Source organism: Peromyscus maniculatus, chromosome 20 (genome assembly GCF_049852395.1).
Source record: "Peromyscus maniculatus bairdii isolate BWxNUB_F1_BW_parent chromosome 20, HU_Pman_BW_mat_3.1, whole genome shotgun sequence".
Classification (NCBI taxonomy): domain Eukaryota; kingdom Metazoa; phylum Chordata; class Mammalia; order Rodentia; family Cricetidae; genus Peromyscus; species Peromyscus maniculatus.
In genome coordinates this window covers 67,768,558-67,788,740 of record NC_134871.1, presented here as the reverse complement: position 1 = coordinate 67,788,740, position 20,183 = coordinate 67,768,558, and the positions used below count along the sequence as shown (strand labels likewise).

The 20,183-nt window shown below is 49.7% G+C and overlaps 1 protein-coding gene across 6 annotated transcripts in view; it reads right to left on the bottom strand.

Annotated features, from left to right (window-relative positions):
- Positions 1-1,581: 1,581 nt before the first annotated feature.
- Positions 1,582-20,183, bottom strand: part of Pfkm (phosphofructokinase, muscle) — a 46,566-nt gene continuing 27,964 nt past the window's right edge. For all 6 annotated transcript variants that reach the window (XM_015993235.3, XM_076556704.1, XM_076556706.1 and 3 more), the window contains 21 exons: positions 15,885-15,958; positions 14,904-14,981; positions 13,380-13,569; positions 13,008-13,173; positions 11,760-11,804; positions 11,264-11,372; positions 11,051-11,146; positions 10,852-10,944; positions 9,947-10,072; positions 8,881-8,945; positions 8,341-8,404; positions 7,508-7,657; positions 7,023-7,093; positions 6,432-6,519; positions 6,205-6,357; positions 5,604-5,768; positions 4,551-4,612; positions 4,238-4,349; positions 2,514-2,613; positions 2,327-2,432; positions 1,582-2,107 (listed from right to left, as the gene is read on the bottom strand). In XM_015993235.3, the coding sequence (XP_015848721.1) occupies positions 1,963-2,107; positions 2,327-2,432; positions 2,514-2,613; positions 4,238-4,349; positions 4,551-4,612; positions 5,604-5,768; positions 6,205-6,357; positions 6,432-6,519; positions 7,023-7,093; positions 7,508-7,657; positions 8,341-8,404; positions 8,881-8,945; positions 9,947-10,072; positions 10,852-10,944; positions 11,051-11,146; positions 11,264-11,372; positions 11,760-11,804; positions 13,008-13,173; positions 13,380-13,569; positions 14,904-14,981; positions 15,885-15,958 (2,258 nt within the window). In that variant the 3' untranslated portion in view covers positions 1,582-1,962. The remainder of the gene's footprint in view (positions 2,108-2,326; positions 2,433-2,513; positions 2,614-4,237; positions 4,350-4,550; positions 4,613-5,603; positions 5,769-6,204; positions 6,358-6,431; positions 6,520-7,022; positions 7,094-7,507; positions 7,658-8,340; positions 8,405-8,880; positions 8,946-9,946; positions 10,073-10,851; positions 10,945-11,050; positions 11,147-11,263; positions 11,373-11,759; positions 11,805-13,007; positions 13,174-13,379; positions 13,570-14,903; positions 14,982-15,884; positions 15,959-20,183) is intronic.

Here is a 20,183-nt window from a genome sequence, read left to right as displayed (position 1 = left end):
ACCCCAGATTTGAAATTTCTGCTTTTATTCTTAACCTTAGCTGCAGGGTATAACTCAATGGTAACAGCACGTGCCCAGCATGCTCAAAGCCCTAGGTTCAATGACCAGCACCCCTAAAAAAGACTAGCGAGATGGCTCAGCTCCCAACATCCACATGGTGGCTTACAGCCATCTGTAACTCCAGTTCCAGGGAGAGCTGATCTCTATAGGATCCTACATGCAAATGGTACACTTAAGACTCATGTAGGCAAACACACTAATAAAATAAATTTTATAAAAAGAAAAATGCTACACATTAAGGCTCTAAGAAAGCTTTAAAAACACCAAGGCCAAGATTTCACACATACTGCTTAGAATTTCTGAGGAAGGGCTGTGTTCTTAGAGGCTTTGAAGGTATAGCTGGGAACAAGATCCAGTACTATAGGCAGGAGGTCTCAAACCTAACAATAATTAAAGGCCATATAGGGAAATGAAATGCTAAAGCCAAACTCTACCCACCAAGACTGAATTAATTCAGAATGGGACTAAGCATCAGTATTCTTTTTTTTTGGTTCCCACCTCCCAAGTACTGGGATCAAAGGCGTGCGCCACCACATTTGGCTAAAAACATTTTTTAAAGATCAGTTTGACTCCCAGTTTTGTTAGGCTCTAAAACCTAGGAGACAATACTTAGTCACTCCGAGACACTGTCCTCATCTCTGGAGAGGGTTGTCAGGACTCCCCTCATAACGCTCTTCCGGGGATTCATTGGTCATGTGTAGAACGCCTAACACAGAAGCACTTGGTGTTTCCTGTTGTTTCCCGGCCTTTACAGAATGCCAAAGAGCGTTTAGAGCTGCCACTCGGGGGTGAAGCAGTCCTCCAGCCAGCCCAATGCCTCCTGCGGTCCTGTCTTCTCTCCAGCAGGCAAGGGAGAGGGCTGTACGGACTGGGACGGATAGGCATAGGTGGAACTGAGAGGCACGGTCACATTAAAAATAGGACACCCTCCTGTCAACCTGGGGTACAGTTCCTAGTCCCACTCCTGGGGCCCATCTACAGTGGGCAGAAGACAGACTGAGGCTGAGTAAGATCTGACATCTTTCTAAAGCATGTGTATTCCAACCAACCCACCAACACAGGTTCAGAACTGGGTGTCTCTGTTGTCCAGGCTTCCCAAAACGTGCGTGTCAGGATCTGTCAGGGTCTGGCTTTTGTCCAAGGAAGGGTCGAGAAGGATGGATGCTGAGCTGAGGAGCAGACTGTGGGATGGCGAGGAAAAAGTGAGCCTGGGTAATAGGTACGCGATCAAGAACTAAACCGTGACCTCAGGCCTGGAGGCGGGCACAACGTCTTGGCTGCAGAGGATAGAGCGACTGTGGGGGAGGGGCTGAGGGGCGGTGCTGTGTTGTGTGTTCAGGGACACTGTACACCAAGAGATGCTGAAAAACCAAACCCTCCAACAAGCAGAAGTGCACGGGACCATCACGTGTGCTCTTCCCCCAGGAGACGGGGGGTGGGGGGGGGTGGGGGGGGTGGGGGGGGTGGGGGGGGTGTGTTCTGGGACATGGTGGCCTTGTGAAGGTAATAACAGTACCAAAGCACAGTGACCAGCTGGCATTTATTAGTGTAGTTATACTTCATCACTGGGAAAAGTAAAGGAAGCTAAGACTCTTTGTTATCACAAAGAAATAAATAAAGCTTATTTTTAGGAAAACTCTGGGTAGCTGAAGTCTAGCAGTAGCACTAGAGAAATCCAGCCCGTGTGACGGATGAAGCTGGGACAGAAGGAAGGACAGTTACCTAGGAGATTCACTCACTGCCCCTCCCCCAACTCCTGGCCACAGCTGATCAAGGTTGTGGGTACAAGGAAACCTAATAGGGTCGGGGGCTGGGGCTAACACACTGAGAGATCATGGGCTTGGATCTACCAGGGCATGAGCTGACCATGGTCAGACGCTCTCCCCCTCACTCCGAAGAGGTCTAGACAGCCGCTTCTCCAGACCGTTTCCTAGAAATGTGCTCCAGGTGGGCGTGGTCAGAGGTGTCCAGATCAATCTCGTACTTGGCTAGGATTTTGAGGATCGGTCTCAGCTTCAGCCACCACTGCTCCTTGGGGATCCGGTGCCTACAGAGAGATGAAATAATGGCGATGTGATAGCGTACGCCAGTCAATTTCTACCAAAGGCTTGTAGGAAGAAGCTGGGCGAAAGAGGCTGGATTGAGGGCATGAGTACCTACAGGTGTCACTACAAAAGGACAAGTATCAGACAGGTAACAGGCTGTGGGAAGCAGGGCTTGGCAGCTCGCAGCAGGGAGAGGGCCATTCTAGAGTGCAATGACTTACTCAAAATCTGTCTGGTCTTTCAGCTCGGTCACTGGCTGAAAGACCAGGGTCCTCTTACGCATCCCCAGAACACAGCCTGAGTCTGGAGTGTTGGCAAAGATCCGTCCTGGAATAAAGGGCGGTCAGTGAGTCTCTCAACTGTGGAGGGAACTTCTGGAGAAGGGGCTCACCCTCCCGCCCCACATACCGTTACGGTAGCTCTCTTTGATTTTCCCAGACATCCAGTTCATGGCCTTAGCACCCATCTTAGTGGCGAAATTCCTGTCAAAGGGGGTCGGGCTTCCACCCTGAGGGGAGAGTCAGAAAACGTAGAGTGAGGGATCCTAACGAAGCACAGAGATCTGAGTCTACAGAAAGAACGGCTCCTGGATTGACAGGGAAGGACAGTTTGCGCTGGCCCATCATCCAGCACGCGGGTGGTCACTAAAGGACCTGGCAATCCCGGCTCTCTCCACTCCACAGCGGTCCCACCCCACTTCAGTGTCACTGTTCAGCTCGGCAGCTTGGCCACCGCGATCACCACTGTGGAGATATCCTTGTTCTCTGTAGCCCAACCCAGCTGTCCCAGGTAGAACCTCTGAGTACTGTATCAGTTTTTCTATGAACTAAGAGAGGGCAGGTAGAAAGGTTGGGGGGGGCGGGGAGAACACAGGACTTCATTCATATATATATATGTGTGTGTGTATTATATATACATATATATGAATGTATATATATTATATATATAATATAAACACACATACACACAGTAAGGCTCCATTCCTGCAGAGGCTGCACCTTCCCTTGACCTGAGATACTGGGAATTCTTTGTGGATAGAAAAGCGTTGGTGCTTAAGAGGCCATTTGGAACTAGTAGAACCCATGAATGAGGCCTTTCTCCTAAAGCCCAATTAGTGGAGATGGAAGCCTACACTCACCAGGCTCGAGAAAGGTGAAGGTGAGGTGGGAAAATCAGCTAGGCTCATTCAGCTCTAATTCACATTAGGTAAGTGGCCTTGAAAATGTTTTTCTCTCTAGACCCCAGTTTCCTCATCAGAATCACTGGTTCTCAATTAGAGATCCCTTGGGGGGACATCTGGCCATGTTCAAAGGTGTCCTTGTTCAAATTGAGGGTGAAGGGGAGGTATGACCGGCTTCTAAGTAGGTAGAGGCCAGGAGTGCCACTAAGCTCCTACGATGCATACAACAGCCACCCACAGCGAAGAACTAATGTCCCCCAGTGGCAGTGACTCCAAGGTGGAGGAACTATATCCTAAGCAAAGAGAGTGGGTCGCATGCATCTCTGGAGCTGTGTGGTGGTGTGAACAAGAAAGGCCCCTATAGGCTCATACATTTGAATGCACTATCACCAGGGAGTGGCGCTATTGGGAATTAGAAGAATTAAAGAGGAGGTGTGCCCTTGTTGGGGGAAGTGTGTCACTGGGGTTGGGCTTTGAGTTTCAAAAGCCCAAGCCAGGCCTAGTCAGTCTTCCCTCCCTCTCCCTCTCTCCCTTCCTCCCTCCCTCCCTCTCTTCATCTCTCTCTCTCTCTCTCTCTCTCTCTCTCTCTCTCTCTCTCTCTCTGCCTGTAGACTAGGTCGCAGCTCTCGGCTACTGCTCCGGCAGGTGCATGCCTGCTGCCAAGCGTGCCGCCATGCTCCCTGCCATGAGGATAATGGACTAAGCCTCTGAAACTGCAAGCAAAGCTCCTAATTAAACGCTCTCTTTCCTAAGAGTTGCCTTGGGCATGGTGTCTCTTCACAGCGATAGAACCCTGACTGAGGCAGGTTGTGTCTGAGATAAAGATGTTTCCATGTGGGACCCAACCTTGTTCCATGGTGACAGTGAGGCCCCTACAGACTGGAGAGGACTGATGGGAGTCACCCAGAGCCCCCCAACAGCTCTGGGTGACTGGTGAAGGGCGTCTCACTACCTGCTGCATGTGGCCAAGCACGTTCTTCCTGCTGTCGAAGATGCCTTTCCCCTCCTCCGAGTACAGGTTGAAAATGAAGTCAGTGGAGTAGTTCTCATTGCACTTCTCATTCCTGCCAGGGAAACCGGGGGCCTGTGAGGCCATCTTCATCCCCACCTTGTGCTTTCTGGGCTCTTCCACCTCCTCCCAAGGCCCCTCCACTCCCACGCCCTTCCACATCCGATTCCTCCCGTGTGCCAACCACAGATCCATCGATGGACCACGGCCACACTGACTAGTTTCTTAACTTAGAAACAGACTGTTACTAAGGTACCTCAACACCAAGCCTCTTTTCACGGTTGTTTTCATCTTCTGCACCAGATGTTCAACATTCACCTGAAAATGAACCAGCAAATCCTAAGCCTAGCTGGGGTTGGTCAGGGTGGACAAGCGCCCTGTCCTCTTCTACATCGAGTCTTTCCCAGAGTGGAGAGGGCGTGGAAGAGAGTTGCTCACAGCCTGGGCTGGCACTGGGTCTGTGTCCCTTAAGTTTAGGGCCAGTGGAACTTAGGCCCAATCCGAGACAGGCAGAAGTGAGAGAGAGGGAGCGTTAGGAAAGCCTCCACGATTCTCCCTCTCCCACCTCTGACCAGGAGCCTCTGGCTCCCCTGCCCTCAGAAGTGACTGCTCACAGCGTGTGTTTTCACACTTGTGACGTGTTGCTCGTATGTAAAGCAGTGATCCGGCTGTTGGGAATGTGGACCCTCATTTGAGCTTTGAGCTGAGCATGAACACAAGACTTCCACTCTCTGCTCTTGGCAGGGATTGGCTGGGATCCTGAGCTGGGAGTTCCCCCCAACGTGCTGCTAAATCTCCACTTTGTAGCTTTCTTCTCCTCCATTGAACTTAAAACTGGAAAAATAATGATCATTTGATCCCTCTGTGAAATACGAGATGAGTCCTGAGCAGAGGTGAAGGGCTATTTCCCTCAGAACTGGAATGGCAGGAAGAGTAATCTGGGGGGGGAGAGATCATGGATTCTTCCAGCATTTAGACTGCCTGCTCTCTGGAGTTCTGACGTTTCAGAACTCTCTGAACCTCCCTCCCCCATAATATGGAAGCAATAGCTTTACGATCAGACAGCACCAAAGGGCTCAGCAGCATGCTGCCCGACAAAATGCCATCCCAGAATAGAAGCTGTGGGCATGTGTGGGGGACAGTACTGGAGAACGCTTGCAAGGAGCCCTTCGAGTCTGCGTGGGGCTGAGCCCATCAGCTCCATCCTCCCCCCCCCCCCCAACTGCCTAGCTCTGGTTACTATGGGAACACTCAGGAAGATAGGCTGGAACCAGAGAGAGATACCTAGAAAGCTCTAGTGGCCATCTACCTGTAGATCTCGAATGGTGAAGGGCTCCTCAAAAATGTAGGCAGCATCGGCCCCAGCCGCTAGTCCTGCCATGGTGGCCAGATAGCCACAGTAGCCACCCATGGTCTCGATGATAAAGACCCGACGCTTGGTGCCGGCTGCAGACTGCTTAATCCGGTCACAAGTCTGAAAAGACAACGGACCACACAAAGATAGGGTCAGGAGTCGAATCCTTATTCTTACTCAGCTTCTTCCACTAATTCAACTCCAGGGCTACAGCCTTTTAGGCCAGTGAGACCCCTGGACCTCATCAAGGTCCTGCATTCAAAGAGGGCACTACATTGTAGAACTTCTCTCCTGGGAAGAAAGCCATATCTATCTTTAATGTTATTCAGAATAGGGATATTAGACTGTATAACTTCAGAGGACATAACAAAACAGGCCCTTTGGTAACCATGATATATTTCTAAGTGAAGAGAATAAATACCAGCACAGATGCCTGGCTGCATGGAGTATTTCCCAAACACTGCTATTTGTTTAAAAAAAGAGGCTCACTTTCCAAGACCAGAACACTACTCCAGCTACCCGGGGTGGGGGGGGGGTGGTGGTGGCAGGTGCTCACCGTGCAGATGGTGTTCAGAGCTGTGTCAGCCCCGATGCTGAAGTCTGACCCAGGGACGTTATTGGAAACAGTGGCAGGAATGACCACAAACGGGATGCAGAGCTCATCAAACTGCTTCCTGCCCTCCATCAGCTCCAGGCCCCCCGTGTAAGCCTAAAAGAGCAGCAGGACCAGACGTGAGAAGGAAAGGGAAGGTGGGGGGGGGGAGGGGACAGAGGGACACTCACCTCAAAGCCCCCAATGATGACAAGGCCCTGAATGTTAAACTTCGTTATGTTGGCACTGATCTGTTCCAAGTTCTTCTTGGGCAGAGTCCTAGTTGACCGGTGGCGCGGAGCAGGGAGGAGGGAATTGGGGGTGAGATAGCAAGATGGAATGGGAGAAAGGTTAAGAATTAGAAAGGTGAGTCAGATATGGTGGCTCACGCCTTTAATCCCAGCACTCAGGAGGCAGAGCCAGGCAGATCTCTGAGTTTGAGGCCAGCCTGGGCTACAGAGTGAGTTCCAGGACAGCCAGGGCTGCACAGAGAAACCCTTTCCAAATAGAAACAAACAAACAAACAGGAACAAAAAGTGCCTTCTTTAGTGTCTGGACCTACGGCCCCATTCTTCCCCACAATCTCACATCATTCTAGAGTACACACTGGATCTCTAAGGGGTCAGATCTGCTCCATGCTGTGTGGTTGGGCCTGTCTATCCTAAGGACACTCTTAGTTTTCAGAGCAGTAGATGTAGGCCCTAACCTAATGGATTGATGCCCCCATTCAAAGGCATCTTGAAAGGGTAACTGGGAGATGATGCTCTCAAAATACCATTTACCTTTTAGTGCCAAGTTTGGAGCCACCTTGACCAGTCCAACCTCCAACATAGCTCCAGCCAGCTTCTTCAATCTGCAGGGAAAAGCCACACAGCTAGCTCTGCATCCTGGCTAGAGTGCCAGGAAGCCCATGTGTGACTGAGGCCACTTCCTGAGCTCTGACCCTACAGTCCCCCTTGGTTGGAAGGTAACCTAGCCACTGGCTTTTCCCCACACTGAACTTCTTCCACCCTTCTGACTCCTTGGGGAATAAGTATCTATGAAGGCAGACACTGTGCTGAGCCCTGGGACAGAGAAAATAAATAAGATGTGATGTTTGGAAAGGATTGGTCCAGGGTTCCTATCCTTATTACTCTAAAATTAGCTATGCTCCCTGGAGAGACGTTGAGGTGGCAAGGAGGCAGAGGTAATGGACAGGTCACCCTACACTGACCTTCCCCGGCCCCATACTGCACGGGTGTGTCCTTCTTCCTTAGTGTTTTCGTACCTGACCTTTGGCCAGACCCTCGAAGCCATCATGTACGACCAGCACCCGGTTACCCTGGATCAGGCCAATCCTCACAGTAGAGCGAACGGCAGCGTTCATGCCTGCAGCTGGGGCCCCCACATTCATCACGGCCACTGTGTGCAACCCGCCCTGTTCAGAAGGAAGCAGGGAGGAAATGAAGAGAGAAACACCCCCAGAGGAGAGATCACCAGGAGAAGGAGATCTCGGAGACCCTGGAATATGTGTGACAATACACATCACTCCCCCGGGCAATGCTAATACACAGCCTGCTACTTTGTCCTATAGAAGCAAAATTCGCATCCTCATCATATGAGAGAGCAGGCCCTGGAGAACAACGCTTCCCAAAGTGCGGTCCTGGGGCCACTGGCATCCCGATGATCCACCTGCGATGCTTACTGAACAGCACATTCCTGTCTGCTGCTCTGCATCTCACTTTCTGCCGAGGGAAGGGCCCAGGAATCTGCATACTTCATAAGCACCCCTGACAATTCTGATGAACAGTAAACACTGAGAACCACTCTTTCAAGGGAACCGGAAGTGAGGTAGAGCTCGGTGTGACTATACCCACGGGATCAAAGCCCTCTTTCCTGCGCTTTTGCCACCCCTGAACTTGGTGTGAGTCTTCGGTTCTCTAACTGACCAGGTGGAAACACAGGACTAGTGTCTGGGATGGCTAACAGAGTCATCACACAGGGCCAGGGTCCCAGCACTGAAGGACAGTGGGGACAAAGATATGGCAAGGCTGAGGTGGTGTGGACTGTGGGTAGCACTGCATGAAGAGAAACCGAGGGAGAAGGGCAAGTTGCCAGTACCTTAGAGACTGGGGGTCTGACATGGGCTAGAAGCTTGTACACCTCCCAGTTGTTCATGAAGCTCCTATAAAAAGTACAAAGAGAACAGGGTGTCTTCAGGCTGCTCCTTAGTGCAAGCAGCCACAGGAATCCAGGGCAGGAGTGGGGTCTCAGTGAGTTTCCACAGGGTAAACCTCTGAGGAACTGACCAGGCCGAGCAGGGACTAGGGAGGGGCTTGCCGGGGAGCTAGTCGTTCATCAAACACTCCCTGCGTGTTTCTGTCCCCGGTGCTGTGCTCAGCATGAGTCAGTTCCTTGCTTAGGGACACCCAGAACCTAGCTGAGGGCCACATCTAGACAGAACAGACTAGAATAAAAAGCTCTTTCCAAGGAGAGCATCCCTGGATGAACTGAGCCTCTTGGGCACCTCACAACTGACTTCCTTGGGGAAGAGATTGTTGCAGACAGTAATTAGAAAAGGCGGCCTACAGTGATACGGATTTCCGGCTTTGTTCTGGTGTCTGGTTGCTATAGGCAGCAACTTTCTGGTCATTTTCTCACCGGCCTCTCAGCTTCATGGCTTCATCGAATCTCTTCTCATCCATAGCCTTGGTGACGTCTTTGGTCTATGAGGGAGGGTCACAGTAACCGTCACAACTCCAAGGCATGGTTCTGCGTGACCAAATCTCCTCCCTGCTCATCTACACCCCACCTTTTCCATGTCCCCCATACTATCACGAAACATCTTTTATTTCTTCTTGATTTTTCTGAGCAGCAAAGAAGGGACTAAATTCTGGGCAGAATAGAGGGGTGCTCGCGGCTGGCAGGACCTTCCCCCTCTGCACTCAGGTCCCTCCAGCCTCAGGACTACTGGACAATGAAGAGATTCTGCCAGGTGAGGAGGGTCCCCACCACGTGCTGCTCAATGGCTGCCTTCTACACAGAGCCCTGGCTTCTGGGCTTTGGGGATGCAGTCTCAAACGTGGCTGCAGGTTATTGGGTTTCTCAAGTCTCAGAGAGAAGCAGGCCCCAAAATGGAGGCGGCCCCAACAAACGGGACCAACACTCTAGTCAGCAACCAGCCACTGTATTCGTATTGTGTATTCAAAGGAGTGGCTACCCCAGAGAACCCAACATTTTCCAGGTACTGTGTCAGAAGCACCACAGCGTCTCCTCAGTCTTTATCGCCCTGGAGGTGAGCAGTGGGCACCTCTGTTAATTTAGAGAAACACGTTTAAGGTAGACGTCATGTAGAGATAGAGGTAACTGGCTAGAAGTTAATAATTAGCGTTCCCAAGTCTTAGTATTGTTAGGAGAGACACTGTATTTGTGTCCCTCCTACATAACTACATGAAAAGGGTTTGAGGTTGGTGCTTATAAAATATTACAGAATATGTGGACCTTCCCTCTTCCTCAGGAACATTCCAGCTGAGGAAACTGATGCCGAGTGGTGGTCTCAGCTCTTGGGATTGCAGTCCACTGTGTCCTTGGCCCTTCCATCTCTCTCTCCACCATCCTGCCTCTCCATCTTTTTCTCTCCCGGGACCGTAGAAGTTGGTCTCGTGCCCCCTGAGCTCCCAGGAAAGGGTCTAAGACTGCTAAGACCCAGAACAGGGTCAGCACTTACCACTTGGACACACTCCATGAGGGGCAGGCGCACTGCCTGGTTACCAGAGAGGCTCACCACACAGGCTGGGGTGTCCGGGGTCCCCTCCAAAAGTGCCATCACTGCTTCCACGCCCATCCTGCTGCCCTGAAGGAGTCCATGGGACAAAGAATTTGCTTAGACCTCCCCCTATTTGTCTTAGCTAAGAGCCAGGATGCTCAGGGCCCTTTCCAAATCCTAGGGCTGAGTTCCACAATTGAAAGGCTGCATCCAGGTACCTGCCGTGCTTTGCCTGCCTACCCAGATCTCACCTAAAGCTTGATGGCTCTCTGCCCAGATCTCACCTAAAGCTTGATGGCTCTCTGCCCAGATCTCACCTAAAGCTTGATGGCTCTCTGCCCAGATCTCACCTAAAGCTTGATGGCTCTCTGCCCAGATCTCACCTAAAGCTTGATGGCTCTCTGCCCAGATCTCATCTAAAGCTTGATGGCTCTCTGCCCAGATCTCACCTAAAGCTTGATGGCTCTCTGTCCTCTTGTCATCAGAACCCTAAGGATTGTACTTGGTTCCAGAGAGGCATGCCCATGTCATACTGTGATCAGTAAGTTATGGGGGTTTAGCACTACTCTCTTGTTCCTGCTAAAGAAGTAGATAGCTTTTCTTCCAAGTGAAACAGGGTAAGAATGATAAACTCAGTATCCAAGTTAGATCCCAGTAGCTTCACTGATGTTAGAGCTCGTAGATAGTGATCCTCACACCTAGGGTGCTGTCACCTGCCGTCATCTTTCTGTATGGGAACAGATGAAGACCACTGTGGCCTAGAGGCTGGTGGAGGGATAGCATGGCTAATGAGATGAGCCCCACAGAGGCAGGACTGCAAGACTGGGGGGCTCTAAGGTACAGGAACACAGAATTCTGTGACTTACCAGAATCCGATCAAAGGCTGATGGTGTCCCACCCCGCTGCACATGTCCCAAAACAGTAACCCTGGTGTCATATCCAAGACGCTTTACCACCAGCTAAAAGGATGAAGAAAGGAAAACACAAAGAAAGAGATGCAATGTCAAGATTCAGAGGCCAACAAGGGTGTGGCCAAGCATGCTGGGGACAGGGTTTCACACTAACATTCTTGATGTCTTCTGAGGTGATTGGTTTTCCGTTCTTGTCGATTGCACCCTCAGCAACAATGATGATGTTAAGACGAGAACCACGGGTCCTTGTCTGGTCAAGAACAGGAGAAAGTGGTTAATGGAATTAAACTGAAGAGGAGAAAATAGGTCACCCATGAAATAGTGTGAGGGTTTTTTTTTCCCCAAGGGCAAGATAAAACATCGATACCTCACTGAGCCGGCGACAAAGGTGTTCCTCCCAATCATCATCTGGTGGACATTCAGGAATAAAAACCCAATCGGCCCCACAGGACAAAGAGGTGACAAGGGCCAGATATCTGAGGTGAGAGCCAGAAGCATGGACTAGAAACCTTTATATTCACAAATAGCCTCATCACACCCAGCAAGATCTCTCAGTCCCCACAGCGATGAAAGATACAGGGACCTTGCATTTCATTCCTGAAGCAAATGAGCACTAGGCCTGTCAATGAGATGCTGTCCTTGAAGGTCACCACCACCTTACTGGCTTCCCAGCTCAGATTGCCCATCCTTTCGTGTGTACCTGAGCATGGCCCATATGTGCATGTAAGTAGGGGAGACAGTGCAGAGGCAGGGAAGGAGGGCCATGTTGTGTGGAGCATCTACACTTCCAGACTCCACAGGACTCTCGGGGAAGAGGAAAGAGCCATCTCTAGGAACACAGGGGTCAGGATTGGGGTTCTTACCCACAGTGGCGGCCCATCACTTCCAACACAAACGTCCTCTGGTGGCTGCAAGAGAAGATGAGGTTTACAGTCTGCATGTCCCTGTGGCCGGGACCAAGACCCCATCCACACCCAGGCTCCTTGGCCTCTGGGAGATGCGTTTATGCTGCCAGCTATCCAGTAGGTTTCCTGCGAGACTATGAAGACATGGGAGCAGCAGTTCAGCTTCCTGGAGCGGCATGGAGACTCCATTTCCAGAAAGGATGAGTCTCAAGAGCAGACAGAAATAGAAAAGATGTGGATATGGGGCTAGGCTAGCCTGGAGTCTTGTAAGCGTCCCTGGGGTAAACTGGCAGCCAACTGTCTTCCCATTTCCTCCACTGACCCCCTACCTGACCTGTTTACTTCTGGGCAGTGGTGCTTATGGCATCCACACAGGTGGACAGGGCAACTCACAGCTCAGACTGTGAACTCCCCAGATCCGCCTTAGACTGAACCACGTAAGACAGCGGTTTCTCAACCTGTGGGTCATGACCCCCTCGGGGTCACATATCAAATATCCTGCATATCAGATATTTACAATGCGATTCATAACAGTAGCAAAATTACAGTTATGAAGTAGCAATGAAATAATTTTATGGTTAGGGGGTCACCACATGAGAACTGTATTAAAGGGTCACCGAATTAGGAAGGTTGAGAACCACTGACATAAGAGATCGTAGGTACGAAAGACCCCAGAGCAACTTGCCTGAAAAACAGACTGGAGAGTGGGAGAAAGTCACTTAGGGGGCAGAGCAACTTCAGCCTTCTAGGGGTGAGTCTCCGAAAAGGGGTTCTAGCTCCAGAACAGCACTCACAGTGGCTTTTCATTCTCATTCGCTCTTGCCTGTCCTCTTGTCTACTTCTCTACTGCCTCCCCCCATCATCCACTGCCTCCCTCCCATCATCCACTGCCTCCTCCCATCATCCACTGCCTCCCCCCATCATCCACTGCCTCCCTCCCATCATCCACTGCCTCCTCCCATCATCCACTGCCTCCTCCCATCATCCACTGCCTCCTCCCATCATCCACTGCCTCCTCCCATCATCCACTGCATCTCTCACCTACTGTCTCCCTCCCATCATCCACTGCCTCCTCCCATCATCCACTGCCTCCTCCCATCATCCACTGCCTCCTCCCATCATCCACTGCCTCTCTCCCACCTACTGCCTCCCCCCATCATCCACTGCCTCCCTCCCACCTACTGCCTCCCTCCTGGATGCTTTTACCTCTGAGCAGTGGTAGTGATGGCGTCTACAATCTCTACAATCCGGTGCAGGGCAGAGTCAGTACCAATGGTCATATCAGTGCCACAGAAGTCATTGTCGATTGAACCAACCAGGCCCACAATGTTCAGGAAGCTAGACTTTGTAGCTTCCTCAGCCGTGATCTTCCCTGTAAGGGGAAACAAACCAGAGGCCACCAGCTGAGGAATCTTCCACACCTACAGAGTTGATTACTAGAGAGACTGTAGGCAATGGTAGATAGGAGAGCAAAGATTGTTTGTTTGTGTGAAGTTAACATTATATCTAAGAGTACAGATATAACCCAGGCACGGACACACAGTCACATGAAAATCAATACTGAAGAAAATGTCTCACCATCTTTCTGGAGGTCATTCAACAAGTCACTCCACTCTGAACGGAAAGTGTCAGCTCCAGTGAGGCTGCCATCACCTCCAATGACACACAGATTGGTGATTCCCCGCTTCACCAGGTTGTGGGCAGCCCGGAGTCGTCCTTCTCGCTCCCGAAAGTCTTTGCATCGGGCACTTCCAATTACTGTGCCTCCCTTCAGGGGAGAGGTAGAGTTCAAGTCTTCAGGCAATTTTGAGTTCCACATGCTAAGATTTCCCCATTTCCCCAGTGATAGACCAGCATCACCACGCCAGTCCCTTAAGTTCCCAACATCCCTGAGTCATGTGTCCCTTACAGAGGAAAAGAAAGTGGTGCTGGATATCACAGTGTCATCCCCATATTCTGTCACACATCTTAGGAGACTACTGAGATAACTATTTCATTGGAGATTTTATCATCAAAGTGATTATTTTCAAGAATAAGGGAATTCGTATATACGTTAGTTTCTATTCCAGCTTTATCTCCATCTTTCACATTGACTTCAGTCTGGATTTTCCTTAGTGCCTGGCATCAGTAGATTGTATCCAAACTATTTTAAGTATCTCTTCCTCTCTGACACACTGGAATTGGACCTGAGATTACCCAGACAATTGTCACCTTGTCCCTCTGAGTCCCTTGGGATCTGTGGTGTTAGTGGCAGGGGTCAGTGTCCAGGTATTGGCAGGGGAAACAATTGCTGTGTAGGAAGTCTTGATATCCCCAGGACTTACAGACACTCCGAGAGATAGGTAGATTTAAGAATTTTCATGAATAATAAATAGATGCTCCTGGGCATCCATGACTCTAGGGTATTAGTAGAGAATGATTATTTATTCTCAGGCCACCTTGTGGAGGGCACTATTGCCTGTATGGGAACTTCACCAGACCAACTTCATAGTAAGTGGCTTCCCATGGAACGTTTAGTGGATTTAGGTAAGGAACAGGAAACAAATACAAATTTCTGACTGGACCAGTGAAGGATTATGGTTCTAAGCTAGCCCAGACTGGACACATCTTAGAACACTTGAACAACATGGAATAATTACAGAGGGCTGTAGATAGAAAAAAAAACCAGTGTCCCTGGGATTCTTTGAGACGCTGCAGGACGGTCTCGATTCCCTTTCTCCCTTAAATAGTCCAGTTTCAGGCTGTCACCTCTGTCACATGAGGACTGGCTGAGCTCAAGGCTGCTGGCGTCAGTCCTCTAAGGTTATTTTCAGGGCCAGATTTTCCCCGTGACCCCAGAGCAGAACTTGCCTATGATGTGCCAGGGGCAGAAGTCTTGCTATGACCTTTCTATAAAGGGCAAGCCATCCCAGAACCACCTTCCCACCCCTTCACCTCTGCCAGAAGCCAGGATGATGTTTTCAAATGCAAAGAGTAAAGGGCAAATATAAGCCTCATCTGTCACCGAAACCCTCCACACTGAACCAAGTGGCGGGGAATCTGGGATACCGGAGTGGGATGAGACGAGGTCAGTACAGAGAACACGAGCTCTCCGGGACATACCAGCTGAAGCATCATGGAAACGCTCTCCCAGGTGGCCTCCCTGATGTGCTCACCACCATCCACCAGGCCTTGGTAACCCTGAAGGGAACAGTATATCCATTAAGCCTCCATTAAGCACTCTCTGGATGGCCAAGACTGAGACAGCTTCCCTAGGAGGAGGTTCAAGCCATACCCTTCCAGTAATGACCCCTGGATGACCATGAGGATGTTATATTTAGTAAATCGGTCCAAAGAGGGGCATGTCAACCTTTTTGATGTTCCAGTTTCTCCCATTCTTTTCTTTTCTGAGACAGGGTCTCACTGTGTAGCTCTGGCTGGTCTAAAACTCACTATGTAGCCCAGGATGGCCTCCAACTCACAGACATCTGCCTGCCTCTGCCTCCAGAGTACTGGAATCAAAGGTGTGTGCCACCATGCCTGGCTTTCTCCCATTCCTGAAATATCAAAATACCCTTCCATCTTAATTTCTTTTTTTCCCCCTCATCCCATGCCCTCCAAGATGTTCCCAGGAGAACTAGAAGACAGCTGGTTTGGTAACCTAAGGAGAAAAGAGGATGGAGGGAGGGAGGAAAGAAACAGGACTTCTCATAAAACTACCAAACTTGGCAGAAGGACAAACAGACGGCACAGAAGAGTGGGCGAGGCATGAGAGGACGGAGCAAAGGGAGCCAAGGAGGAGCAGGAACCTCAGAAAGCTAGGAAAACCCACAAACACAGTGAGACCCTGCCTGCCTGGGCTCTCCCCTCGGTTATACTAAACTTTCTGGAAAAGACATCCCATCTCGGTTCTTTCTCTATGGATTTCCTCTTCTAAATTCAACAGGCAATGTGAGGACCCAGTTTTCAGAAATCAAAAGTGGGAAGGGATGACTCAGTGAGACAGAAAGCCAAGGACAAGAAAACACAGCAAGTCAGCTAGGAGGTGAGGAGGTGGGGGGAGGGGGGGAGGCAGGTTAGGCAGAGAACAAAGTGAAAACCAACCTCATGGACAAAGAAGACGCGTGCCCCTGTAAAGATACCAACTCGAACCACAGCCCTGACAGCAGCATTCATACCTGTGAGGAGGGGAGGAGAAAGTCAGGGACAGGTCACTCCGAAGAAGCGCGGCCCTGGAATGCATAGTTACGTCCTGCTGAAGACTGGAGTTAGTCCTGTGGTAGGGTTTGCTCTGAATCTGGACTGCTCTCACCCAAGCCCTCTGCCCTCCCCCATTTCAGTGACTGCATCCAGAGCTAATGGAGCTCCAGACACCCCGTCCACTTCCCTCCAGCCCCTAAACCTGGGCCTTCCCAGACCTCTTCCTGCTAGGGCGTCCTGAGAATAACAGCAGTGAAAAAAGCAAGCACTTCCTCCAATGCATTTTGTAAGTTAGAACCACCAGACTTGGTCACGTAGTGTCTATTTAATCTCTCCCATAACCTGGAGATTCCTCCATTTCACAGACTTCAAAATGGAAGCTCAAAGGTGTCAAGGCCATAAGGCCAAAGTTCAGATTTGAAGCCAAGTCCTCACATGTCCACATCAGCACTCTAGACTGGCAAGTCCGTCTAACCACAGCGGTTTCACTGGGTTTCCCTTGTTTTCTGCACTGAATAGAGACATCCAGCTTTAGGATGCTGTTCATGGGGAAACATGGCTTTTCTATGGCTAAGTGATCTGATGGAATACAGTTTGTTTCTAAATATGTTTACTACTGTATGGTGGAGTGTATTCTTTTGGGATGGGGACACACACATACACACATACACACACACACACATGCACACAAGCACGCGCACACACACACGCACACACAGAGCTACCATTGGAGTTGTCACATCTCTACGTGTGCCACCCAGCTGTGATTGGTGAGGCATGTACGCCCCACTGTCCTGCCTTGTAACATCACCAGGGTTCATGATGATGCTTGCACATCTCAGAGACAAAGTAAGTCAGTTTCTAAAACTGCAGTAGCCACCCTCTCTCAACATAAAAGGTATCATAGGATTCTTAAATCCTGCCTGGAAAAAGATCATAATCCCCCAAACACTCGGGGGCTGTTACTCTTGGAACCAGTGCAGTACCAAACTGAAAACCATTGCAAACTATTGAACAATCCAGAGCTGCTTAGAATAGAATAAGAATAAGCTTTCCTTTTTCTTTCTTTTCCTCTCTTCTACCTCACCCCTTACATAGTATCTATTATTTAGTTATTAGCTCCAAGTCAGACTGCGGGTCCATTCAGCCCTTGAACAAAGATGAACAGGACACACATGGTCCTGACATGGTGCTGAGCACTGAGGGTACAGCAGTGAGTGATATAGTGTGAGAACTACCATCCCAAGACGTAAAAAATGACAGAGGTATAATGATCCCTAAGGGAGAGGAGCAGGGAAGCGCAATATGAGCAGACGTCTGAGCTTGTCAGGAGTGGTCCAAAACTGCAGCACTTGTCCTGAAACCTAGAACACTATTTCCTGTTCTTTTTGTCAGATAGACAACTGAGGAAGACCCTTCTAGGCAGGAAAAACTGTAGGAAGGTGGGGGCCAAGAAATGACTTCAGGTAATTCAGTATCATCAAGAGTAGAAAGCAGAAGAGAAAGTGAGGAGAGAGAATGCTGGAGGAGGAAGGTGCCCACATGCCATTTGAAGAAGTCTGACTTTTATTCTGTAGGTCTGGGTTTAACTGGGGATCCATGGGTGTGTGATCAGTTTCAGCAAATCCATAAGCTCCATAAAACTATATGAAAGTTTTAATGGCCATAACGTTTTGTCTGGGAGAAGGCCCATATCGCTCATGATTCTTAAAGGGGCTTTTGACTCTCTCATGCACAAAAATAGTTACAGATAATCAAGAATCTCTAAGAATTTCAAGAGTTGAGGGACATGATAAGATTTGCATTCCATATCAGAAGGGCTCTGGCAGCAGGGTGACAGGCAGCCAGGTAGAGGGGTCACTGGGAAGAGGGGACCTTCTGGCATCCAAGATAAGACAGGAGGAGGCCTCACTAGAAAGGGGCACATGGGACAAAAGTGATAGTGGACAGAAGACACTCAGAGAACAAAGAAAGGGACTTGGATCCAATAGGCAAGGTGATTAGATTCCACACCCCGAAGAGAGAGGTTCCCCGCTTCGGACGTAGGCAAAGGGTAAACTGAAGTGCCATTAACTGGGCATTTAACTGGCATGCCTGGTTTGGGAAGGTAGGTGTGGGGGATGGTATGTTCACATCAGGATGTGCTGAAATTAAAGTCCTTGCAGGACATGCACACCAACTTGGAAGAGAAAACATAGATGATTAGAAAGGCAAAGAACAAGGCGCTGAACTGAGAAGTGACTGTGATTGCTAATAAACGGTAGGAAGACAGATACAAGAAGAAGAAGCAGGGCTTAGCAACACCTTAGAAGCCAAAAGAACCATTTCCAAAAGCAGGAGCTGTTCCAAATGCATCTAAGAGTGCATCTGAGATGAAGATGGAAGGGTTGGGCTGGTCAGCAGAGGCACCTGTGAACACAGCTACCTCGTGGCATCACTGAGGCAAATTCCATAAAGTCTAAAGTCTAAGTTCATATATTTAGTTGGAATGATCTGGAACAACAAAAACCTGCACAGGGAGAGGCTTCTCAGAGGCTCCAGTGTGTGTGAAGGGAGCGTGAGAATCAGGGCAGAGCCCTTGATACTTCCGAACAGATGAATAAAGCCAGCTCCAAACAACCTTTGCAGACCTGAGACTGTTGCTGCTTCTCCGGGCTGCCACACAGCCTGGGATGCCTTCCTGCATCCAGAGCTCGGGACTACACATGGGTGAGCTGAGGAAATGAAGAACTGTTGCTCTGTCCTCACAGTAGAGTTTTCTTTCTGACCCCCAAAAGAAAAGACATGACCTGAAAGGTCTTCCCTGTTAAACAAGCACTAGTTGGCAGGAATATCCAAATCTTTGGGAAGAAGAAAAACCCCACGGTAAGGAAGACCTGCTCTCCCTCCCTCCCCACTTCCCAACCTCAGTCCTGCCAATCTGCAGAGGCCACCTAACCCACTGCCGCACGGACTGGGTGTTTCCTGATAGTTTGAGGGTCTCCTTTGGTCTCCTGTGCTCTAACCCTAGGCGCCTGGAAACGTCAGACTGGGAAGTAGAGTTTAAAGGCAGAGCCCCCAAAGTCTTGGTCTCTTCTACCCAACCTCATGGCTTAGCCTAGTCTGGCCCTAAGCCAGTCCTGGCCTGACTTTTCTTGGCTGTTCCATGTTTCCCCAAATAACCCTCTATGAGCAGCTGCATGAGTTATTAGAAGCAAGATGAAGGATAGGATTACAGGAAGCATGCAAGAGATATTCTGGGACAACCAGGAGGGGCTCTGAAGAACGCTGTAGGCTTGCAATCTGAAGCAGCCAATGGCAGCCTCTGGGGAATCCTAAAGGGAGAAGAGGTGGGTCTTGGTGTCTGCACAAGACTAGGCAGAAAATAGAAGCTAATAAAAACTGCTCATTGAGGATGACCTTGCATTTCTGATCTTCTTGCCTCTACCTCCCGACTGGGATTCCAGGTGTGCACCACCATACCCAGGATGTGCGGTATTTCACGCATCTAGATAAGCACTCGACCAACTGAGCCACATCTTCAACCTGATCACAAGGGTTTGGGAAGTTGGTACTGACAAGTTTCTTCCTGGGCTTTGGAAACGTTAAAAATCGTGACAAATGTTTGTTATATGTGAATTGTACTTTCTAACGGATGTATACTAAAAATTATAAACCCTATAATAACTATCCAGAGAGATAATAAAATCCCAGTCCTGTACTCCTTTAAAAACAGGATATGCACACATTTGGAGCTATGGCCTAGAGACAGAGGGCTAGAACAGATGGCTGAGGTCCTTTCCAAGGCTGGATATGCCAATGTCAGGAGGCTCAATGAGGTATGATCAGTGGGGCTGTGGCCTTTTGGGGTTAGAAAAGGAGTGTGAATTAGTATTTATTCCATTCAGCCTAACATTCCAGAATTCTTGACTTTTGAGCTCAAGACATCTATTAATGGCCATATTCCTACTTCAAGATACTGGCCTTGCTGAGCTCCAAGAATGACAGCTGTGGCTTCTGTTGGTTTTATAGAGGTCACGCTTGCTTTACCATGATGCCTCTGGCCCCTTGGGAAAAGCAGCTTTCCTGTGCTCTCCTCCTCCGAGGCCCAGCTCACTGTCTCTGGGAAAGTCACCACTGTATTGGGACTTCTCCTTCAGCTAGGATGTCTAGCAGTATTTCAGACTTCTGTTCTAGTTTCTTGTCTCCTAGAATTTCATTTTC